Here is a 24,786-nt window from a genome sequence, read left to right as displayed (position 1 = left end):
GCCTCACCTGGCTGACTCCTTCCACTCCATCTGGTCTCCGTCATGCTGGAGAGTGTCCATCTCTGTGAAGAGGGTGGGGTTGGGAGCCTCATCTTCCTCCCCCAGGATGTCCTGGAGCTGCTCAGCAGCTGGAGACCCTGCAAAACAAGGGCAGCACAGTCTGTTGAGTGCACTGTGGAAGGCAGGAGGGCCACCAGGCCAACAGCAATGGAGCAGGAGTCAAGTGCAAGGGAAAATATTTCCTAGTCCAGTGAAACTACATCAGGCATCTGGGTGGTTACACACACACCACTGTGGGTTGGATGTAGGCAAGATCTCCTTTAAGACTAAAGAGATGAGGGGCCAGCGCTGTGGCGCAGTAGGATTCCAGTGCCGTGGCACAGTAGGTTAATCTTCCACCTGAGGTGCTGGCATCCCGTATGGACGCCGGTTTGAGACCCAGCGGCTCCTCTTCCAATTCAGCTCTCTGCTGTGGCCTGGGAAAGCAGTAGAAGATGGCCCAAGTGTTTGGGCCCCTGCACCCGCGTGGGAGACCAGGAAGAAGCACCTGGCTCCTGGCTTCAGATCGGCGCAGCACCAGCCGTAAGGAAGACCTTTCTCTCTGCCTCTCCCTCTCACTGTCTGTAACTCTACCTTTCAAATAAATAAATGAAATCTTTAAAAAAAAAAGATGAAAGAGATGAGAGGATTTGGTCTGAATTCAGACTCAGGTCTTACAACTATCAGTGAAGATGGGTGGAATATGGCCAAAGCCAGGACAGCAGCAAGAGCAAGGAACAGGGGGCTGGGGTTGTGGCACAGCAGGTTTAAACCACTGCTTGTGATGCGGGAATCTCATATGAGTGCCGGTTCAAGTCCTGGTTGCTCCACTTCTGATCTAGCTCCCTGCTAACAGGCCCAGAAAAGCAGAAGATGGCCTGAAGGCTTGGGCTCCTACCACCCAGGTGGGAGACTCGGATGGAGTTCTAGACTGCTGGCTTCGGCCTGGCCCAGCCATTTGGGGAGAGCAAACCAGCAGATGGAAGCTCTCTGTGTGTCTCCCTCTTTCTCTTATTTCAAATAAATAAAATAGATCTTAAAGGAGGGGGGGCGGAATGAATGAATCAGGAACAGAAAAGTGAGAGGAGAAACACTCCAACCTGAGTTCAGCACAATAAACCTGCAGTAATCTTTTTTCTCCCCACTGGGCCCCAAACCAGTCAAGTCAAAGAGGAAGCTGGCCAAGCAAATGGACAGTATGCATGTGTGTCCCTCTTATTCATGGGCTTCCAGGCTGCTTTCCAGTTATCCACTGGACATCACCTCGTGAATATCTTGCAGGTACCTCCAAACTCAGCATTCCAATATTGGGCATTGCACACTTTCCCAAACACATTTCTCCAATGTTCAAACATTCGTTACTCTTTTCTCACTCAACATTTAATGAACAACTACTATGCGATGAGCATGGTTTTTGGTGTTGGAAAATAAAGCTGTGATGGAGCTTTATTTGTGTCCTTGCTCTCCTGAGCATACTCAGAGCCAGACAACCGACAAGTAAACACATCTACACATGACCATTTCAGGCAAGGAGAAGTGTTCTGAACCAAGCAAAGCAAACACAGGAGCCACAAGAGATAGTATGATCACCAAATGCCGCTCAGAGGGGACATCTGAACTGAGATGAGTGATGACAGCCACCACTTACGCACATCTGGGAGAAGAGGACTCAGCCTGAGGTGGGAATGTGCTGGTCAGCAGTGAGCAAGGACCAGAGGTGACCAGTGCCTTGGCTAAAGACATCCCTGTCTGCCCCATGGCACAGGCTGGACACCCTGGAGTCATCATCACTTCACCTCTCTTTTCCTCACCTCCAACCCCATATTAGAGTTTTCACTAATGCCATTGCCCTGCCTGGTTCAACCCGTCATCAACTGCCTCCCAGCCCCTGTATTTCCTCAGTTTATCATTCCTTCTGTCCACACCCATTGCTCCCTGGACCTCCAATGGTATACAATCACAACTCCTCTTTCACCACCCCTTCCAGTTTCTTTCCAATAAAACCAGGAAGTCAACAACTAAACCAGAACTCCTCAGTCTAGGCTTCATCTCTGCAGGTGGTCCGAGAGGTACCAGGGAAGGCAGTGCTGTTATGAGCTGGTATGGTGGAATCAGGGTGCACAATGGACTTCCAATCCAGCCAGACGTGGTGTGAATCTCAGAGCTGCCACTTATTTGTGAGTGAACTCAGTTTGGGTGAACAGAATTATTGGGTGGAAGAAAGCAGGTAAGGAGAATAAAACACTTGACACAGGGTTTGGAATGTTAACGGATGCTTAACTGCCCTCACCACCAACCCCAGCACCCAGTCCCACCGTAGAAAATCACCCAACCACAGCAGGTCTCAATGGCAGCAACTTCCCCTTATCCTCTCAGTCCCCTGCCCCGGGGTCCCTTGATGCCATTCCTAGCCATTGCTCCTCTCTTCAAGCTTCTGGATCCATCTCCCACTCCACTTCCTCAAAACAAAACAAAGGCCCCCAGGCATGAAATCCACTGAATTCCTCTTTTCTGATCCTTCTGTGCTTTCATCCCCGATGCCATCCATCTCAGAACAAAGGAGTCCTTCCTGCAGCCCAACCCCTGCTTCCATCCACCCCTGGTGTCTCCTCCAGATCTTTATCTCATCAGCCAGCCTTTCCTTACTCAAATCCTCAGCTTTGCCCTCTCCACCATCTTTCTCTTCTCCTATAAACAGTTCCTCTGACCCTCAAACCTCCTCCCCAGACCCTTCCTCTTTTCCAAGCTCTTCTGCCTTCATTTACCCTTGACTTCCTAGAGAAGTGGTCCACACTCACTGTCTCCACTCCCTCCCTGCCCAGACACTTCCCAACCTGCTGCTAACTAAGGCACAGATTTCAGACTGGCGGCTCAGAGAGGTGTTAGGTTTAGCCTTCAGAGAGTGCAAAAGTTTCCTGAAATAAGTGCTAATATAGATACTTGTGAGGTTTCATATAAAAATCCACATCTCTAACTTTCCTGGAAAATTCAGAGGCTCTGATGACTATGCCTGTGTTTGTACTTCTAAACCATCAACTGGAACAGGGTTATGGCTGTCTTGCTGGTGGGTAGTTTCTCATTTGCCACTGCCTCCACCACTCTCTACTTCTACTTTGCTAATTCATTTACAGTACATACCCAAGTTTGCAACTCCTGCCCTCAGATCCCTCCTGCTATCCTATTGTGAAGCCAATATATTAAATAAATGAATCAAACTAATGGCACTGTGAAGCTAGGTCTGACTTAGCCCTCTGGGATGTCAGTGGTGCTGGCGGCTCCCTCTGAATTGAAGTTACTCTTGTGCAACCTGGTACTTGCTATTTTTCCTCAGTCTTTGAAGATTCTTTCTCAATATCTTTCCCCAGCTCCTCTTGCCTAGCTAACACTTAAATTTCAGTCATCCCTAGCATTCTTCCTTGATCTCTCTTCCAGGATGGCTTGTGTTCTTTATGTTGAAAATTTATAAACTAGCTCACCCGTGTCTCCAGGCCCTGTGTTAAGCATTCTAACTGCCACCTGAGAGTTCTGGGAGCTGGCGTCAACGCAGCTCTGTGTCCCATCTTCCAACATCCCAATGCTGCTGTCCTCTATTTTGCTTAATAGCCCCCTTAATTACCCAGCCATCCAGACAAGAAACACTGGATTTGCTCCTGAAGACTTCTCTCTCACTATGCACATCCAATTGGACACTAACTTCTTCCATTTTCAATCTGATGCATTTTTTGCCATTTCTTTTCCCCAGCCCATTGCCACAATACTGGTTCGGGCTCTCATCACCTCCTGCTCCTGTCACTGCACTAGCAGCCACAGCCCCGCTGCCCCCAAATGCTCCCTCCTTCCCCACCCCCTGCATAGCAACAGAGCTCTTTTAAACCATTTCAAACACATTCAGGTGGTGGACTCCTGGGAGTCACGGTGCACTGAGCAGTAAGATAAAATATTGTGCACGTGAGTTTGAAATAATTTTATTAGCAGAAGACATTCTTAATTTATCTCTATGTAGATCAATGAATTTTACCAAGAGTCTTCAAAAAATTCATGGAGAATACGTGTTACAAGAAAGACTGCAAGAATTTCAAAATAATTTCACATCAAAATAAGTTTATCTTTTAATTCATTTTCCATGACCTCTGGAAGTACCCTCCTATTTCTGCACTTTTTTATTCCTTTTATTTTATATTCTTTCCATTGGCTTCTTGAATGCTGACACTTGCTAGCAGACACCAAAGGTTTAAGAAAATTTCATAGAAGAAAATTCAATAAGTGGGAACATAACCTTCTCCTTCGTACTGGGAGAAAAATATGACTGCTTGATTCTGGAGGGCCACACCAGTTTTCCCTGGGATCAGATTTCAAGAATTACTCCTTAGAATGTAGATTTAGTCAGGCTGCTCTCCAGGTGAAAATCCTTCAATGCTGTCTGTTTCTAAACCCTGGGGTCAGAGGCCAGGTCTCACAACATCCCTTGTGGTCGGGCTCAACCTGCCTTGCTTGGTCCTTAGTGTCCCTACCCAGTGCCCAACTCCAGCCACACCAGACCACACGCGGTTCGGAGAAGAGGCAGGCACAGGCATGCACCGACTCTGTGGGCCTCCGTGCCTGTGGTGCCTGGCAGGCTCTGTCGAGGGCATTACCTGCTCCCTGGAACGGCTGAGCGCTGGGGTCTCTGGCTGTCAGCACTGCCTCTGGCCCCAGCCTGTTTCTGCTTCGGCCACCCTGGTGGCTGCCTTCAGAGTCCTCTTCCTTCCACAACAAACTCACTCTTGTTTCCAGTTAAGCACCAGGAAAGAGGAGGGGTGGGGGGAGGGGGGAGAGAGGGAGGGTGGGAGGGGGAGGGAGAGGGAAAGAGAGAGAAAAAGGAATGTGTGAAAGACTTGGGAGGTGGAAAGAGAGGTCTATGTGCAGACAGTAAAGATGTGATAAATGGGAGAGAGATTGTGTGAAATTGTGTATCTGAAAGAGGAAAAAACTACTAATAGTGAAATAAAGACACACACACACACACACACACACACAGAGAGAGAGATGGAGATCTCAGGCGTATTGGAGAGGAGGGCTCCGTGGCTTCAGTGGCTGCTCAGGCAGGAATCTGGGTCTCCAAACAGCAGGGGCGGTGGCAGCTGAAGACTTGCGAGAGGACTGGCAGAACAGCGCCTTTACCCTCCTGCCTGCCTGCTGGGGGCTCAAGGAGAGCCCAGACGCCTCTCCACGGTCCCCTTTATAAAGGCAGAGGTAGGATTTGCCTTGAGACTCCCTGGGGCCTCCTTAAGAGCCTTGGCCGCAGGTGAGCTGGGTGGAGAGTGGCCTGGCAGGGCTGCACAGCCCCAGCGGAGGAGGTGGGTGCTTACTGTGGGGCCTCACGGTTTACAGCAAGCAATACTTGGTTCTAATGTTCCATATAGCCCTTCCAACTTTAAGCCCAAACTCCTGATCCTCTTTCTGTTTGTGCACCTCCAAGAGAAAGCCCCCAATGTCATCACTCAGTGGGTGTTTTTCTGAGAAATCATGGACAGGGGGAGCTAGTGACTTCATGGCATGTGGTGAACCCCACAGGGACTTATTCTGCTCTTTGGAGAAACTTCTAATCTCCTGGGTTTGGTCCAACAAGTGCTTGCTGAGTACTTAGCATGTGCCAAGGTTGAGCAGAGGTCACTGAGCGGAGGCCACTCCAGGGAGCTCCAAACTCTGAATCCACTAAGTCTCTGAGCTGGAAGGGAGCTTAGCGATGATTGAGTCCAAACCCTTTGTTTCACAGATGAGAAAATCAAGACCCATTTACGGCACAGAGGGTATCCCCTGGTCACAGTGCAGGTCAGTGGAGCCAGAGGAAGGGCTAATGCCCCCGCTCAACATCCTCCACCCTACACTGCCCCATTGGATGACTCCATTGATCCCAGTTTCATACCTCCAGGCTTGAGGGTCAAGCCAACCCATTTTACAGCTGAGAAAATGGAAGCAGAGGGCTGGGCTCCAAGCAAAGCCACCATCACATGGACCCCTGTAGTGGGCATCCCAGGAGTTTCTATCTTGGTGGGGAGTCAGGGGCAGGGCGACCCTGTTGGAGAACCTTGGGCTGTCCAGGTAGCCCTGCACTGTGGCTGAGGTTGGCCCAGCCCTCCTGGGTGCTGCTGAGCAGGGACACTGAAGGCTACACTAAGCCGGAGGCTACCGGCGAGCTCAACACCCACAGACGATTGCCAAGGACACCATAGGGTTCTGTTGATGCGCTTTAAGAGCCCAGATGCAGATTCATCTCTTGTCTCTACTTAATTACTAGCAGCAGGATCTTGGCAAGGCTTTAGGTCTCTGAGCCTTACTTTCCCTACTCATCAAGTGGGAATAATCACATGTAGCTCCCTATATTGCAGTGGGGATTAAATGAGATAATAGATGCGATATGGGTGGCACAGCACTCCACATATACCAGTCCCTCAGTAAACGAGATTGCTATTCCAATCTCACCTGCCAGCAGGTAGATCAGTCTGTCCCCCTAAACATTCCAAGGCTTGGTCCTCTTCAGCTTCTAAACTCTCAGGCTTCCCTCAGCGCCTCCTCCCCCAGACCCCCTTCCTCTCCCTGCCCCTCCCTTCTGCACACAGAAGATTTAGCTTACCACACGCTGGGCTATTGGATCAGGGTCTCTAATGCGGGTCCCACCAGCATGCAGCATGTCACAAGTTAATCCTTGTAATGAGAATCACCACAGGCCACAGCCTTTCTACTGTAGCTAATAGCGAGTCACACAGTGTGGCCCAACTGTAGGAACCCATTCAACCAGCGGTCATTGGGAGAAACCCAAGGATAGCAGACATGAGCTTCAGAGAATGTACTAGAAAAACACACAGAAGCCTGCTTTCACTGGGGGGCACTGAACGTTCACCCGACAAGCAAAGCACAGATTGCTCTACTGGACTGCAACTGGGCAAACAGCACAGACTTCAACTACTAGTAAAGACCCAGAGGCACTGAGATTACCAGGAAGCCAGCGTCAGGACACAATCCTGTGTCCCTCCGCTCTGGGTGAGTCCGTTCAGAGAGTCCCTCTCTCTCAAGCTTCACAAGGAGCTGCCAGACAGTCAGCTTTGCAAGGTCAGGCTCTGTCTTGTTCAGAAGCTGCTGGCCCCTGACTTGGGCTCACACAGCAGGAGCACTCAATAAATATTTGCTGGGTGAGTGAATTTGACTGATTAACACTCATGAGCACATCAGCTGGGATTAGCCTCAGCAAGAAAAGAGCCAACAAGAAGTCCCCCCTCCCCTCCTCTCCCTCCTCTTCTCTTCTACCTCCTTCCCCCTCCTGCTCTCTCCCTCCCTTCTTGTCTAAGCCAAGTTTCTGACACTGTGATAAATTACCTTTTTAATCACGAATCCCCCTTATATGAAATTCTTTATATGGAGAATCTTTTTGAGAACTCAAAGTTATAAAAGAATGTTGAGTCCCTGTAATGAGCACAGAGTAAGAAGGAACTGGTGATGGTTAAGAGACGGGGCATGAAGCTAAGGCAGAGCAGGCTACAGAGAGAAAGGAGGGTCAGTGAGAGAAAGCTGGGGCTGGCGTTGTGGCCTAACAGGTGAAGCCACTGCCTGCAACGCCTGCTGCCATCCCATGTGGGCACCTTTTTGAGTCCTGGCTGCTCCATTTCCCATCCAGCTCCCTGCTAATGGCCTGGGAACGCAGAGGGAGAAGGCCCAAGTGCTTGGGCCCCTGCACCCATGTGGGAGACCTGGAAGAAGCTCTTGGCTCCTGATTTTGGCCTGGCCCAGCCCCAGCCTTTGTGGCCATCTGGGGAGTGAACCAGCAGATGGAAGATCTCTCTCTCTCTCTGCCTCTCTTTCTCTCTCTCTCTCTAACTCTGCCTTTCAAATAAATAAGTCTTAGAAAGAAACCTGGGCCTGGAGGAAGGGAGGACATTCCCCTGGGTCAGAGGAGCTGGCACTGTGGCACAGTAGGTTAATCCTCCACCTGCAGTGCTGGCATCCCATATGGGCGCTGGTTCTTGTCCCAGCTGCTCCTTTTCCAATCCAGCTCTCTGTTATGGCCTGGGAAAGCAGTAGAAGATGGCCCAAGTCTTTGGGCCCCTGCACTCATGTGGGAGACCTGTAGGAAGCTCCTGTCTCCTGGCTTCGGATTGGCCCAGCTCTGGCAGTTGCAGCCATTTAGCGAGTGAACAAGCAGACGGAAGACCTTTCTCTCAGTCTCTTCCTCTCACTGTCTATAACTCTACCTCTCAAATAAACAAATAAAAATCTTGAAAAAAAAAAAAAGTCTTCCGATAAGGGCTATCTGATATTTCATTTTGAAAATTGTCTTCTCTCTGCAGTGTAAAACCCCTCCATGGTCCCAAACCTTCAGTGAGGTCTGCTGCTCACATATATGCCTTAAGTGACCTCATCTGGGGAAACCCAAGAAGGACAGAACTCCTGGAGGCAAAAGATGTGAAACCAGGGACAGGATGGGCGGGATTTAGGGCCAGTCATTTAAGCAAAGGCAGAGACCTCCCCCAAAATGCGGCAAGGAGGCCACAGTCTGTGCCAGATAACTCTGCAGCAACAGGTTACAAACCCTTATGTCTATCAGGACTGCTCTGGGCTCACTTGCCACCATGGGCCCTCCCCTGGGTTTCCCCCTGCAGTCCCAGGGTTCCTGTTCACACTTCTGTCTGTGTTTAGGTGAACTGCTGGAGATGCTGGTGATTCCAGGAGATCCAGCTTTTAAGGTGCCAAAGGACAAGAAGAGGGAAGAGTAAGTATAGGCTTATTTGGGGAGACTTTGATTTGCTTTCCTGCTCCCCCTCCCCAGGGGTGGGGCTAAACGGTCTGGAATGATCCTCATTCTTCATTCCTCTCCTTCCTCCTCTTCCCCTTTCTCCCCAGAACTCCTCCCTCCAAGATCCAAAGTGTTAAGTAGACAAAAGTGAGGAAACCTCCCCATTTTAAAGCTCCAAGCTCTAAAAGGTCCAATGTTTGAAACAGCTTGCCTCAGAACTCTTTAGAGAACTCTGTCCTCTTCTTTTTAAAGTGTATTTATTTTTATTTGAAAGGCAGAATGACACAAAGAAAGGGGGGACAGAGAAAGTGAGAGAGAAAGAGAGGGAGAGAGGAAGAGATCTTCCATCTGATGGTTTACTCCCCAAATGTCCACAATGGCTGGGGATTGGGCCAGGCGGAAGCCAGGAGCCAGGAACTCCATCTGGGTCTCCCACGTTGGTACTTGGGCCAACTTTCACTGCTTCCCCAGGCACATTAGCAGGAAGCTGGATCAGAAGTGGAAAAGCCAGGACTGGAACCATAGGATGTGGGTGTCTTCCCCAGCAACAGCTTAACCCACAGAGCCAGCACTTGAGATGTCATCATTCCATTTTGCAGCAGTTCTGCTTCTGATCTGCTTGTGATCCAGCTCCCTGCTAATGCACCTGGGAAAGCAGCGGAAGATGGCCCAAGTACTTGGGTTCCCGCCACCCATGAGGGAGACCCAGATGGAGTTCCTGGCTCCTAGCTTTAGCCTGGCCTAACCTCTGTCTTGTATCCCAACCTGCTCCCTCCTCATCAGAAACAGAGAAACAAAGGAAAGATGAAACATATCTTTGGTTCTGAGACCCTGGAACCATGTGAGGTTCCAGCTTCTGTAGACAAAAGAGCCTTTTATTTTTTTTCTTTACCTGCTTTATCTGGGGGTAATTTTGCTCTTTTAGTGACCCCAGAGATGTTCAATACCTAGCATGCTGAAGAAGGCCTTAACTTTTTTTTCCATAGCTCTCCCATCAGGAGGATTTCATAAGCTTCTCAGCACCAATGGGAGCAACAAAACCAAACAAATGACCACTTGCAGAGGAAGCTTTGAATTCTATGCTCCTAGATTGGGCTAATGTGTACAAAGTGAACCAATGGCATGCTAAGTGCCTGCCATAAACTATATGAATTTATATCTCATTTAGGAATTTGTAAGAACTTAGTGTCACTAACCATCCAATTTGCCTAGGACTGACCTGTTTTTAGCACTAAAGTTTCTTCTTCCTCTGTACTGGGAAAGTCCCCAGTCCTGGGCAGACTGAGGCAGTGGTTACCCTACAATAACCTTTCCCTCTATTGATGAGAACACTGGACTCCAGGGTCTGCCCACACAGGTCGGGCTTGCTTGATATTATTGGCGAGTGACTCTAGTCTTGTGAATACCTTTGAAAAGCAGAAGTGCAACCATCTTTCTGCAGCTGCTCCTAATCCTCTTATTGCTACTGACCTCTTAAGAGGTTCTCAGAACCAGAAAATACATTTTCCTCCTGGGTAGAAAACATAGCTCTCATTGAGTCCCTGCAGTGCTTACTGATTCTGTTCATCATATGTGATCTGTACTGGGTCCCTAAATCATGTTAACATTGGAGGAGGCATGGAAAGGAGAGACAAGAACACATGAACCAGTGATATGGCATATTGTTCCCTTCCTACCTGTGGGGAGCAACTCGGACTAGACTAAGTTACTGGAATTAAGACTTATTCTATGCATCTGCTCTCCCACAATATGGCGCTGGGAGAGGAGGAAACAGCTTCTACACAGCTGCCTCCAGTTCAACCAATAAACAGCAGGACCTGCTCCTGATTGGAGGAGAGCAGTGTACTCGGCATGTGGGTAGCAGAGTTGGGATTGGCGGAAGAGGACTATAAAGGAGAGAGACAACATGCACCAGGAACATCTATCTGAAGGAATACCTGTGCAGCCCCCGAGAGAGCCGGCTGGCGGTGTGCCGCTCCCCCGCGGAAGTGGGGAAAGTGGCTAGGGAGAACCGCCCTTCCACGGAGGTGGGAGGGACGGTAGCCAACCCGGGAAGAACCAGCAGCAAACCCGGGGAGGGCCGAGCAGACAAAAGAACAGCGCAGGGTCCTGTGTCGTTCCTCCACGAAGACGGGGTGTGACACTACCTATCTCTGTCACTATAAGGAGCTTGGCTACTTGGAAAGACAAAATTCTCAACCATGTCCAGCACTGCAGCCAATCAGTTTTCTCCCTTCTGTTACAAAGGAAAGGAGCTTGGTGGAAGGGTACAGGCTTCGAAGCCAGCAGACCTCATTGTCCAGCTTCACTGATTATCAACCAACATCCTACATCTCGCTGGACCCTGGTTTCCTAATCTGAAGACAGGATAATACTATCTCCTTTTTGGTGTTGGTATGAAAATTAATTGAGATGTGTTTTGCCAGATTTCAAACTATTACAAAGCTATAGTGATTGGGGTGGGTATTTGGTGTGGTGGTTAGGAAGCCACTTGGGGTGCTTGCATGCCACATCAGAGTGCCTGGTTGGAGTTCTGGCTCCTCTGCATCCGACCCAGCTTCCTGCTGTTCTGCATCCTGGGAGGCAGCAGATAATGACTCAAGTTCTTGGGACCCTGCCACCCATGTGAGAGACCTGGCTGGAGTTCCTGGCTCCTGGCTTTGGGCTGGACTAGCCCCAGGGTCACAGTCATTTGGGGAGTGAACCAGTGGATAGAAGATTTGTATCTCTCTCTCTCCCTCTCTGTGTCACTCTGCCTTTCAAATAAATAAATAAATCTTTAAAATAAGACTTAAATAGAAAACATAAAACTGTAAAAATCCCAAAAAGAAAACTGAGGACAACTCTTTGACATTATCTTGGCAATGTTTTTTGGGTATGAGGCCAAATGCACAGATTAAAAAAAGCAAAAATAAGCAAATGGGACTATATCAAAATGAAAAGCTTCTGTACAGCAAAGGAAGTGATCAACAAAATGAAAAGCCAACCTTCAGAATGGGAGACAATGCTTGCAAATAATATATAAGATAAATTATTAATAGCTGAATTGTATGAGGAATTCATACAACTCAATAGCAAACAACAACAATAAAAACAAAAAATCTGATATAAAAATGTACAAGAGACCTGAACATATATTTTTCCAGAGAAGACACATAAACGACTAACAGGTATGTGAAAAGTGCTCAATATCACTAATCAAACCATAATGAGACATTGCCTTATACCTGTTAGGATGGCTAGTCTCACAAGAGGTGGGGTCAGTGCTGTGTTGTGGAAGGTTAAGCCTCTGCCTACAGTGTTGGCATCCCATATGGGCTCCCATTCCAGTCCCAGCTACTCCATTTTCAATCCAGCTCCCTGCTAATGCACTTGGGAAAGCAGAGGAAGATGGCCCACATGCTTGGACTCCTGCACCCATGTGGGAGACCTGGAAGAAGCTCTGGCTTCTGGCTTCAGCCTGTACCAGCACTGGCCATTGCAGCCATTTGGGGAGTGAACCAGTGGGTGAAGGATGTCTCTCTTTCTCGCTCTCTCTGTATATCTACCTTTCAAATAAATAAATAAATAAATAATCTCTTTTATTATGAGTGAGGAGAAAAGAGAATCCGTTTGTACTGCTGGGAAGAATGAAAATTGGAAAACAGAAAGAAGAATCCTCAAAAAATTAAAAACAAAAACTGCCATATGATCCAAAAATCCCATGTCTGGGTATATATCCACAAAAATTGAAATCAGTGTGTCAAAGAGATAGCTGTCTGGTTTACCAGATGAACTGTCTCAGAATCATAGTGTTTGTGTTCAAGCAACTCCTGAACAATACCTGTATCGTTCACCTTACTCCCATTGATTACCTGAACACCATATCATATCACATTATGGCAAGAAGAGTGAGGAAGATACCATGAGAGATTGTGAGAGAGATCACACACACGTGAGTTTTATATCAGTATGTTGTTATAATTTTTCTGTTTCATTATTAGTTATTGCTAATCTCTTACCATGCCTAATTTATAAATTAAACCTTATCATAGGTATGAATGACAGGAAAAACACAGTATAGATAAGGTTATGTGCTCTCTGTGGTTTTAGGTGTCCACTGGGGATCTTGGGATTTATCCTTCACAAGTAAGGAGGAATACTATATAATTTTTTTATCAATTATATTTCAATAAAGCTAGAAAAAAAAGAAAGGTACATTTTCTTTATTTAATTCTCTCAGTTGTCTTCTCTAGATAATTTTTAGTTAAGACTTCACCCAGGTGTTACCTGCTCCAGGAAACCTGTGTTGCCTCCACCCAACACCACTTACTACCTTGGCCTACATGCACATCCTTTTGTTCCTCTCATTGTTCCCTGTGAGCCCACCGTGCTTGCACCTCACGCCTATGTGGGCCTATCTTCCCAGGTATGAGAGGTTTTCTCCAAGGGGTTCTGAGATGACCCAGAGGGCGACTCTGAAACAGGGCTCCATGTGCACATCATGGAGGCAGGAGAAGGACCAGGAGGCCTGGGCTGGCCTCCTTCCTGCCCCTGACCTGTTGAGGCATTGACAGGCACCCTAGAGTGTGTATTAAAGGTACCCTCACAGATCTCTCTAAAAGGAATCAAAGTTACCTGGTATTTGCTTCAACTTCCTAGTTATGAGTATTAATAGCATACATTTCCTTAACCATAATAGACAATCATTGGCAGAGTGCTTTCACAGCTGCAAAGCCCTTCACTCGCGCATAGTCTTGGTGGTTTTGTGAGACAGGACCTTAAAGCATCTCCTCTCAATCCTTCATCTGCACAGCCCATCTGATGCTCAGGTCCAGCCACATCTAGCCACCCCACCCCACCCCAGTCAGACCCTACATCCCATGGGATGCCCCTCTCCTCTGAAGTCAGAGCTTCCACTTGGGTTATGTGGCCAGGCCAGCTAGGACTCCTGCCTAGTCCATTCAGATGGATTAACAGAACAGAGAAGACACATGAGAGGAAAAACACATGTGGCCTGGTGCCCCACAGCAAAGGAAAGTGGGAGATGCAGGAAGTTATCCAGATGCTACGAGTGACTCCAGCACGGTCTTATTCTCCTTTCCACGGGACATTGGCACTGATCCTCTGATGTGGCAGGAACAGGGCTTATATCTGCATCACACATATGACACCTGTTCTGCTTCGAAGAAGTGAATGAGGGTTGAGCCTTCGATGACCCCATGGAGCCTGGCAGAAGCCAAGCCAGCCCCCACAGGCTACAGAAAGTTCTCTGCAGCTGTTGACTGCAGCAGCAGGCTCTGTAGGGTCAAGGAACCAGGGTCTGGAATGTATTCTTGGGGGAAAGTGAGTTCTATTTAAGCTTTTAAATGCTGTATTTCCATTTTGATAATCACACTGTAAAGACTCAGATATAAGGGAAAATTTTTCTTTGTTGCAAATCACAACTAGAGTACATTTTCATGGAATAAAACACTAGTTATTTAAGATATTGTTTCTCAACCTGGGATATGCGGCTCCTTGGAGCTGCACAAATATAAACTATGTTATCATGGGTCCATAAGAATTAACTTTCCCTTTAAAAGGCCCAGACCGGGGCCGGCATTGTGGCAGAGCAGGTTAGGTCATCACCCGAGATGCCAGCATCTCATATGAGCAGAGTTCAAGTCCTGCCGCTCCTGGCTTTGGCCAGGCCCAGCCCCGCCATTGTGGCCATCTGAGGAGCGAACCAGCAGAAGGGAAATCTCTCTCTCTCTCTCTGTCTCTCCTTCTCTCTGTAACCCTGCCTTTCAAATAAAATAAATGAATCTTTAACAGTAATAAAAAAGGCTCTGACTTTATGAGACATAGCTTGATGTTCTGTGGCTCCCAGGCTCTTGCATTCCTCTCTCCCCTGTTCCACAGCCATGCCAGGCACAAGCCATTAATGCACATGGTATGGGAAGAGTAGGCAATGAAAGAAATGTACCAAATGTACATCTATGCCAAAGAACTCAACACTCTCCTTGGGTTACCAGTTAAAAAGCTGTCTCCTCAAATGCACCAGATATCACCAAAGCAATGTCAAGTCCACCATACATAGCCAGTCCTGTGACATGTGCTGTCAGCTCCTCCTGACCCTTCTAGCAGAGAACAGCTACTCTAAACTGATTCTTCTCCTCCAGCTCGGCAGGGACTCAGCTTTTAAAGGACAACCTCAGCCCTGCCTGTGGGAGAGGCAGTGGGGTGAAGGGAATACCCAGCGACCATGTGTGAGGCACCCAGAACCCACATGGGGAGCAAGTCTTCCAATCAGACCTCTCTTCCTGGTCTCTGATGTTCCTGGCACTGAGCATATGTGTGCTCATGTGCACATGCATGTGTGCATCCATGTTGTATTTTATTTGGAGCCCTTTCTTACACTGGACTCCTCCAAAGGACCCCCACCCCCACCCCTCAGTGCCCCAGTCCCACAGGACTTCATAGACTTGGTGCTAATACAGGGATACAGGGTTGGGGTGGCTCCAGTGGCCTTGGGAGGAGGTGCATCAGGGCTCCTGCTGGGACATTAAGACATAGTCACTGCCTCTGACCCTCCTTTGAAGGTGCAAAATGGTAGAATAAACTAATTTTGCCAGGCTCAAGGCAGCGAAAACATGACAGGTCTTCAAAAAGTTCTTGAAAAATACATACTATGAAAAAACTATGCATGGATTTTAAAGAATTTTTGTGCAAAATAAACTTAATCTTCTGATTTCCATGCATATTGTGAAGTCCCCTTGTGTATAGTAGAAACTGATTAAATATCATTTATTAGGGAGGCTTTGGATATGCTGGGAGTGAAATCATGTCCTCAGAGACATCAGTAAAGTCTAGGAAGAGTAAAATGTCACAGCTCTGCTCTGGGGATCCCAGTCTTCTTTACTCCTCATGACTGATAATTTTCTTTCCACAGGAAAGAGCAAAAGGCTGACTCTTAGTTAGCCCAGAACTGATTTCTACAGGTGAAGAAGGTAGCTTAAGAGGTCTTTGTTGTCCCGGGGGAAAGCTTCCAAGGGGTCTCAACAATGTAGGATGACTGCAAAATTCTGCACCATTCCTTTAGGCTCAGGTGAGGAGAGGGTGGGAAGGTAATGAAATGAGGCATTCAGCTTACTGAGCACAGCTTGTGCTGAACAGTCACGTTAGCTGTTCTTAGGGCAATGGTCATGTGGCTCCAAGAGTTTGGAAATGAGGGAAATGATTCCAAAGATTACACCACGAAATCAACAGTCGATCTGAGAGGAGGTCTCAGTTACCGGACAGAGGGTGTCAGGCTGCCTGAGAGTGTCCACAGACAACAGGAGCACTGCACCTGCGGCCTTGCCCACATTCTCCTGAGAAGCCCCTCTGCCCTGCCAGGCTGGCAGGACCCCACCAGCTGAAGATGGCTCCCCAAAACGTGCCCGAGAAACTTACGAGTCCTGCTGATAAGATCCACGCTGCTGTCCTGCCTGCCGACCTCACTCCCGGGGCTGGTCAGCTCGTGTTGTTGCTTGTCTGGCTGCACGCTCCAGCGGACTTTTTGCAGTCCTGAAAGATGTCCCTTCTGGTCACTTTTTCTTTGAGAGTAACTAGGGACTGGAAGCCCAAGGTGGATGGAAGGGCAGCCTGTGGGCACAGCACAAAAGGGAGGGAAGGCAGAGTCACTGAGAACTGGCATTTCTCCAAAACATCCATCAGTTACAAAGACAGGAAAGACCTGGCGTGCCTGGATGGAGCCACTGCCCCAGGCTTGGGCTTGACAGAATTCCATTTCTGAACCAACTCAACAGTTGCTGGGAGGGATAGCCTTGGTGCCATGATTAGAATTCTGCTAGCATGAGCAGAACTCCTGTCTCTCCTTCTGCTTCTCCAGAGCGGTGATGACTAGATGGATATAGCTTATGACACATGGCCCAGAAGCAAGTCCCTCAGTGGAACACTTGGACACAGTCCAAAACACCAAGTCCCCTCTTTGGTTGTTATGGTAGAAATCAAATGCATTTGCACTGATTTTTTTTTTTTTAGATTTATTTTATTTATTTGAAAGGCGCAGTTACAGAGAGGAAGGGTTGGGGGAGAGAGAGAGATCTTCCATCTGCTGGTTTATTCCCCAAATGGCCACAATGGTCAGGGCTGGGCCAGGCTGAAGCTAGGAGCTTTTTCCGGATCTCCTACGTGAGTGCAGGGGCCCAAGCACTTGGGTATTCTTCCACTGCTTTCACAGGCACATGAGCAGGGAGCTGTATGGAAAATGGAGCAGCCAGGACGGGAACCGGTGCTCATATGGGAGGCTGGCATTGCAGGAAGGGTCTTTTTTTTTTTTTTTTGACAGGCAGAGTGGACAGTGAGAGAGAGAGAAAGAGAGAAAGGTCTTCCTTTGCTGTTGGTTCACCCTCCAATGGCCGCCGCGTCCAGCGCGCTGCGGCCGGCGCACCGCGCTGATCCGGTGGCAGGAGCCAGGAGCCAGGTGCTTTTCCTGGTCTCCCATGGGGTGCAGGGCCCAAGCACCTGGGCCATCCTCCACTGCACTCCCTGGCCACAGCAGAGGGCTGGCCTGGAAGAGGGGCAATCGGGACAGAATCCAGCGCCCCAACCGGGACTAGAACCCGGTGTGCCGGCGCCGCTAGGCGGAGGATTAGCCTAGTGAGCCGCGGCGCCGGCTCAGGAAGGGTCTTTACCCACTATGACACAATGCTGGTCCCCTCTGAATCTTTTTTTTTTTTTTTTTTTGACAGGCAGAGTGGACAGTGAGAGAGAGAGAGAGACAGAGAGAAAGGTCTTCCTTTTCCGTAGGTTCACCCTCCAATGGCTGCTGTGGCCGGCTCACTGCGCTTATCCGAAGCCAGGAGCCAGGTGTTTCTCCTGGTCTCCCATGCGGGTGCAGGGCCCAAGGACTTGGGCCATCCTCCACTGCACTCCTGGGCCACAGCAGAGAGTTGGACTGGAAGAGGAGCGACCGGGACAGAATCCAGCGCCCCGACCGGGACTAGAACCCGGTGTGCCAGTGCTGTAGGCAGAGGATTAGCCTATTGAACCACGGCGCCAGCCTGAATCATTTTTATAGCACTGTGTGGCTACTTAATAGAAAAGTACTTCTCAGAAAATTGAATTATTAAGAGTTTCTCAAAGCTGTACAAACTAAAATTTTCAAGAACTGGAGTTACCAATAACCCTAATTCAGATTTCTACTATGAAGCCAGATTGTAGGGCTGGTGCTCTGTCACAGCGGGTAAAGTCGCCTCCTGCAGTGCTGGCATCCCATATGGGTGCTGGTCCAAGTCCCCGCTGCTCCACTTCCAATCCAGCTCTCTGCTATGGCTTGGGAAAGAGCCAGAAGAAGCTCCTGGCTCCTAGCTTCGGATTGGCCCAGCTCTAGCCATTGTAACCATTTGGGGAGTGAGCCAGCAGATGGAAGACTTTTGTCTCTCTTTCTTCTCTGCCTCTCTGTAATTCCTTCAAAATAAATAAATAAATCTTAAAAAAAAAAAAAAAAGGCAGTAGCAGCAGCAGCCAAATTGTCAGGGCAGGCATTTGGCACAGTGATTAAGAGGCCATTTGGGGGGAAGGGGGCAGCATTGTAGCACGGTGGTATAGCCAGTAAAGCAGCTGCCTGTGACCCCAGCATCCTATGTGGATGCCGGTTCAAGTCCTGGCTGCTCCACTTCCTATCCAGCAGCTCCCTGCTAATGCACATGGGAAAACAGTAGAAGATGACCCAAGTATTTGGGCCTCTGCACCTATGTGGGAGACCCGGAAGAAGCTCCGAGCTCCTGGCTTTGGCCTAGCCCAGCTCCAGATGTTGCAGTCATTTAGGGTGTGAACCAATGGATAGAAGATTCTCTCTCTCTAACTCTACCTTTCAAAAAAAAAAAAAAAAAGAAAGAAAGAAAGAAAGAAAGAAAGAAAGAAAGAAAGAAAAAAAAAGAAAGAAAGAAAGAAAAGAAAGATGCCATCTGGGATGCCTATGTTAGAGTGTCTGGTTCAAGCTGTAGCTCCTCTGCTCTTGACAGAGCTTCCTGCTGATGTGCACCCTGAGAGGCAGCGAGTGATAGCTCAAGTATTTGGGTCCCTGCCACCTGTGTGGGAGAGCCAGACTGAGTCTTGAACTCCTGACTTCACCCTAGCCCTGGCCTGGTTATTGTGGGTACCTGGGGGAGTGAACCAATGGAACCAATCCTCCATCTTTGCCTTCCAAATAACATGAAAATAAATAAATATTTTTAAAAAGCCAGTTTTCTAGGTAACATTGGGTAACAGGCACACAGAGACAGCTGCAGCTCCTACGGCTCTCAGTGAGGACCTGCTGTCACCAGGCTAACATCAGTGTTGTCTTGACTCAGCCAACAATTTGTAAAATAATAGAGTATTTTTAGCACAGCTTTAGATTTACAGAATAACTGAGTAGACAGTACACAGAAATCCATGTATCTACCCTCATCTCTACCCCACCTCCACACCTGGAAAGTTTCCCCTATTATTAACATCTTGTATGGGTATGGCTTGTGTGTTACAATTAGTGACCCAATATTGACACATCATTATTAACTATAATCTACAGTTTACATTGAAGTTCACTCCTCCTGTTGTACAGAACTCCTATGGGTTTGGACAAATGCATAGTGGCATGCCTCTACCACTGCTGTGTCATACAGAAAACTTCCACTACACTAAACATCGTGTTCAACCTATTCATCCCCCCTCTCTTCACCCAAACTCCTTTTTACTATCTCTATAATTTTTCCTTTTCCAAAATATCATAAAGTTGAAATCATCCAGTGTATAGCCTTCTCACACCAGCTCTTTTAATCAGAAATATGCATTTACATTTCCTCCCTGTGTTATCAGGGCTTGATAGCTCAGATTACATTCTATGGATGGATCATAGTTTGTTTATCCACCGTCCTACTGAAGGACCTTTTGGTGGCTTCCAGTTTGGATGGTTTAAAGCAGCTATGAACACTTAATGTACAGGCTTCCACATGGAGACAAGTTTCAACTCAATTGGGTAAATATCTAGGAACATGATTCCTGGTTTTTACTAAGCTAAACATAGTTTCATAGTAAGAAACTGCCAAGCTGTCTACCACAAAGCTTATATCACTTGCATTCCTGCTAGCAATGGGAGAGCATTCCTATTGTTCTGAATCCTCACCACCACCTGGTATTGCCAGGTTGTTCTTTTTTTTTTATTTTAGGTATTCTAATAGGTGTATAGTGGATTTCTTTGTTGTTTAATGTATAATTCTCTGATAGTGCACAACCTGGAATCAGAAGCAGAGCTGGGAGTCAAATGCAAGCACTTTGAAATTGAATGCAGGCATCCTGAACAGCATCTCAACTAATGTGCCAAACACCTGACCCAGATATTTGATTTCTTTTATCAGTCTCACAGTTTTCCTTATGCAGATCCTGTATATATCTTGTTAGGTTTATGCCTAAGTATTTTTCATGCTAATTAAAATGGTATTGTGTTAAAAGAATGTAGTTATCATTTTTTAAACATTTTTATTTACTTGAAAGGCAGAATCATTGAGATAGATTACATAGATAGATAAATAGATAGATAGATAGATAGATAGATAGATAGATAGATAGATTCCATCTGCTAGTTCATTCCTCAAATGCTGGCAATATCAATCAAAGCCAGAAGCCCAGAACTCCATCTGGTTCTGACACATGGATAGAAGGAACCCAACTACTTCTGCCATCACCTTGGTGTGCATTAGCAGGAAGCTGGAATAGGAGTGGTGAGAGTACTCAAACCTGGGCACACTGATATGAGATGCAAGTGTCCTCAGGCAGTATCTGAACCATTGTGCCAAAAACCCACTCCAGGAAACAATGTACTGATTGATCATGGCATATAGATTTATTTATTTGAAAGGCAGAATTAGAGAGAGAGACAGAGAGAGACAGAGAGAGAAAGACAGAGAAAGAGATCTTCCATCTGCTGGTTTATTCCCCTAATGGTTGCGATCGTCAGGGCTGGGCCAGGCCAAAGCCAGGAGCCAGAAGTTTCATCTGGGTCTCCCACATAGGTAGGAGGAGCCCAAGCACATGGGCTATCTTCTGTTGCTTTCCCAGGCACACTGGCAAAGAGCTGAATTGGAATCAGAGTAGCAAGGACAGAAATTGGCACCCATATGAAATGCTGGCATTGCAGGTGGCAGTTTAACCTGCTGTAACACAATGTCAGCCCCTAGAAAAACTTTTTTAAAGAGGTATACTTGGGGCTGGTGCTGCGATGCAGCGAGTTAAAGCCCTGGCCTGAAGCGCCGGCAGACCATATGGGTGCTGGCTCTAGTCCTGGATGCTTCTCTTCTGATCTAGCTCTCTGCTATGGCATAGGAAAGCAGTAGAAGATGGCCCAAGTCCTTGGGCCCCTGCACCCATGTGGGAGATCCAGAAGAAGCTCCTGGCTCCTGGCTTCGGATTGGCACAGCTCTGGCCATTGTGGTCATCTAGGGAGTGAACCAGCAGGTAGAAGACCTCTCCGTATCTCTCTCTCTTTCAAATAAATAAAATAAATCTTTTTGTTTGTTTTTGTTTTTCTTTGACAGGCAGAGTGGACAGTGAGAGAGAGAGAGAGAGACAAAGGTCTTCCTTTTCCGTTGGTTCACCCCCCAATGGCCGCTGTGGCCGGTGTGCTGCGGCCGGCGCACCGCGCTGATCCGAAGCCAGGAGTCCGGTGCTTCTCCTGGTCTCCCATGCAGGTGCAGAGCCCAAGTACTTGGGCCATCCTCCACTGCACTCCCGGGCCATAGCAGAGGGCTGGACAGGAAGAGGAGCAACTGGGACAGAATCCGGCACCCCGACCCGGATGTTCTAGTCCCACCCGGTGTGCCGGCACCGCAGGCAGAGGATTAACCTATTGAGCCATGGCGCCGCCTAATAAAATAAATCTTAAAAAAAAAAAAGAGGTATACTTGGGTGGCAACCCTTGGTACCCCTGCGAACACGGCACTGCAAGTGGTGCTGAGCGTGCAGGCCGCGTCTGCTGGGCCTGCCGCACCCTGCTCGCCTCTGCCCTGGTGACTACAGGAGGGCACCGTCTGGATGCTATGCACAGGAACTGCTCTGCTCTCGATATGTAAATTCACAAAGAAACAAAAATGGATAACAACAGAAAATGGTATTGGAGCAGTGGGAATCAGCAATTTTTGCAAATAAGATGTTTTTGCAATAAGATGTTGCTTATTGTAATCTGCCTGAAGTTGGGACAAAATTGGAAAAACAAGATGAGTTTGCTGCTTTGGAAAGTGTGAAAGCTGCTAGTGAACTCTATTCTCCTCTATCAGGAGAAATAACTGAAATTAATGAAGCCCTTGCAGAAAACCCAGGACTCGTCAACAAATCTTGTTATGAAGAGGGTTGGCTGATCAAGCTGACACTGAGTAACCCTTCAGAACCAGATGAACTAATGAGTGAAGAAGCCTATGAGAAATACATAAAATCTATTGAGGAATGAAAGTGGAACCCTTACATGAACTAGTATGGAATAACTTAATCCAGCACAATTATCTTAAATTAGTGGCAGATAGAACTTAAAATAGCAACTTTTAGCGATATTGATGGGAAGAGATACTACTTTCAACTCTACTACTGGAAGAAAATATCTGCTAACTTTGTAATGATGAACACAATATGCATAATATGCGGCAGATGAACATAACATGCATATTTTTCCACAATACTTTGTGATTTTTACACTAGGCTCTAGGCACTAGTATTCAGAACACATGAATTTATCTGTGGTAAAAACCTAGTTCTACACATAATGTAATTCAAGGACAACCATTGTTATCTTAAGCCTTATGTAATATTGTCACTTGCTTATAACCTCCCTGGATTGGGGTCAAAATATGTAATGATCTTTCCATCGGAAGTAACTGGGAATGCAGAACAGTTTTTGTTAGTGCCAGAGAAAGAACAATGCTATCTTAATTTTGCAATATACTGCATTTGCTGATGCCATTTAATACAATGAAGCAGCAGCCCTGCAGCAAAATAAGAAACATAAGAAAATTTGCAACTTCCTCATTAAAAAAGAGGTATACTTGGTATGTTAATAGAAGAGAGAAAATGGAATGATATAAAATGCTGAATTAAAACGAATGGAGTGGAATAAGAAGAAAATTTTTGGCCATGGTCTAGAGATACCACACAGAAGTAGAGTGTCAGTTTACCTGGACATTCGTGTCCAAATGTCTCTAAAACCACAGCTCACCCATTCACGTGCTTTTCTGGACTCCTAGTCTCTCCTGGGTGTAATGAGGATGAAGTACATGGAAATTTTGATGAAATGCAGCCTCCCTTCCCAGGGGACCAGTATCAGAGTGACTGCTGCTCTTCCTTCCTCCACTCCATTGCCCCTAGTTGGAGGGGACTTCCTCTCCTATGCTCATCCTTGAAGCAAGCTGTAAGTTGAGGGAAGCAGTGATCATCAGTATTGAGAGAGAAATAGTTGCACTCAAAGGGCTCAGCATGCTTGGGTTTTCCAGGGAAGTGTTCCTATTCTTTACCCTTGATTGAGGGAATGGAATGAGAAGCAGCCAGTATACAAGAAAGGCTTCTGCCCAAGAGACAGATGCCCTGGGTGCTCCCTGGTGTGCCCCTGACTTGTTTGTGGCCGTCCTGCCTCCCTGGGACTTGCTGTCTTCATCTGTAACGGAGGAATGAAAATCCTCTGAGAACATAGAAAGAGATCATGTAGGAACATAATTATGAAAATTGTGATTGGGGCTATACTCAGAAAGAATCTGGTTATTAAGGCAATTGGGGGAGACATCAGTCAGGGAAATATTTTACTTACTGTTCTGGATCTAAATGGTCCCACCTTTTCCGGGCTCTGATCGTAATCAACAAAGCGCTGCTGTTGAGCTAATGAGCCGCGAGGAATGGTTTGCCTTTCCCCATGCCCAGGCTCCTTGCTGTTTCTACAGCACCCACCTCTCACTGTGAGCATCTTGCAAAGGTTAGCTCAGGACAAATACCATGCTCGCCTAGGCAATCCTTACTACATTCGTTTCAGTTAAGAGTTCCAGAGTGGTTCTACCCATTCCACAGCTCAGCAAGCATCTTGCTGGGCAGCAAGGTTAGTGTTTGCCTCAAAGTGGGTCGGGGGTAATGGTGTGGGCAGCAGCCTGTCTGGCTGCCTCTGCAGAACCCCTGTGGCTGCTTCTGTCAAGTGAAGGAGACTTGGAGCCTCTGAGTCAGCAATTCTGGAGCAGGAAAAATGCCCTTCTCAACATCATCTTATCCTGCTACCAACTGAGATTTGCAGAATCTGCAAACTGAGGTTTGCAGAATCTATAAGATGCTGACATTTGGCATTTATTACAGTTTGTAGATCTTATAAAATGAGGTGAGTTTAATTTTGTATTGGGGGAAGAAGCTATACCCCAACTCATACAGGCAAAATGGCAGCTTCTTGTCTCCAGCCTGACCACATGATCCCTTTAGGACATGATGAGCGCTGGTCCCACCAGCTTCAAGGAGGCACTGTGGGTGAGTCAGGACAAGGGAATGGCCCTCCAGATTCTCCAGCTGGAAGAGCTGTTGAAAGGACACTTCTCAGTCACTCCAAGGATTTGCGTCAAGCTTTCAAAGTGGTCTTACCTTGGTCCCGACATCTACTCCTGTAGTTGGTGGGGTCCAGCTTTCCTACCCCAGCCTTCTCCTCCACCTTCATGACTATAAAGTAAAAGATGAACATAGCCTTAAAAATGTATGTGGCAAACAAGGATTTCCAGGAGAAATGATCAAATACATAAAGTAGAAGACCTTAGCTAATACAAAATTAAAGCAAAAGAAGAATCTCATGGATCTCCAATAACAAACACACCTCTTTTTCAAGTACAAATGGAACGTTCACAACAAGAGCACACATACTAGGTCACAGGAAAACCTAGATAAATTTAGGTCAGTCAATTTATCATACTTTTAATATATACTTTCTGAACATAGTTTTTTTTTTTTTTTTTTTTTTTTTTTTAACA

At 47.2% G+C, this 24,786-nt stretch overlaps 1 protein-coding gene and 1 pseudogene across 3 annotated transcripts in view; one reads left to right on the top strand and one right to left on the bottom strand.

The window, feature by feature from the left end:
* SLC4A5 (solute carrier family 4 member 5) overlaps positions 1 to 24,480 on the bottom strand; it is a 93,575-nt gene extending 69,095 nt beyond the window's left edge. For 2 of the 3 annotated variants that reach the window (XM_089326286.1, XM_089326285.1), the window contains exons 1-3: positions 24,407 to 24,480; positions 16,223 to 16,414; positions 8 to 137 (exon numbers count right to left, since the gene is read on the bottom strand). In XM_089326286.1, the coding sequence (XP_089182412.1) occupies positions 8 to 137; positions 16,223 to 16,414; positions 24,407 to 24,479 (395 nt within the window). In that variant the 5' untranslated portion in view covers position 24,480. Of the gene's footprint in view, positions 1 to 7; positions 138 to 4,673; positions 4,817 to 16,222; positions 16,415 to 24,406 lie in introns of those variants that run through there. The other variant, XM_070068888.2, reaches the window with a different exon arrangement.
* Positions 20,465 to 22,297, top strand: LOC108176327 (glycine cleavage system H protein, mitochondrial pseudogene; annotated as a pseudogene).
* Positions 24,481 to 24,786: the final 306 nt, after the last annotated feature.

The sequence above is a fragment of the Oryctolagus cuniculus genome, chromosome 2, assembly GCF_051225735.1.
Source record: "Oryctolagus cuniculus isolate XC-2025 breed Fujian yellow rabbit chromosome 2, ASM5122573v1, whole genome shotgun sequence".
NCBI classification, from domain to species: domain Eukaryota; kingdom Metazoa; phylum Chordata; class Mammalia; order Lagomorpha; family Leporidae; genus Oryctolagus; species Oryctolagus cuniculus.
The sequence above is the reverse complement of the archived record's forward strand: the minus strand, read 5'-3'. Positions and strand labels throughout refer to the sequence as shown.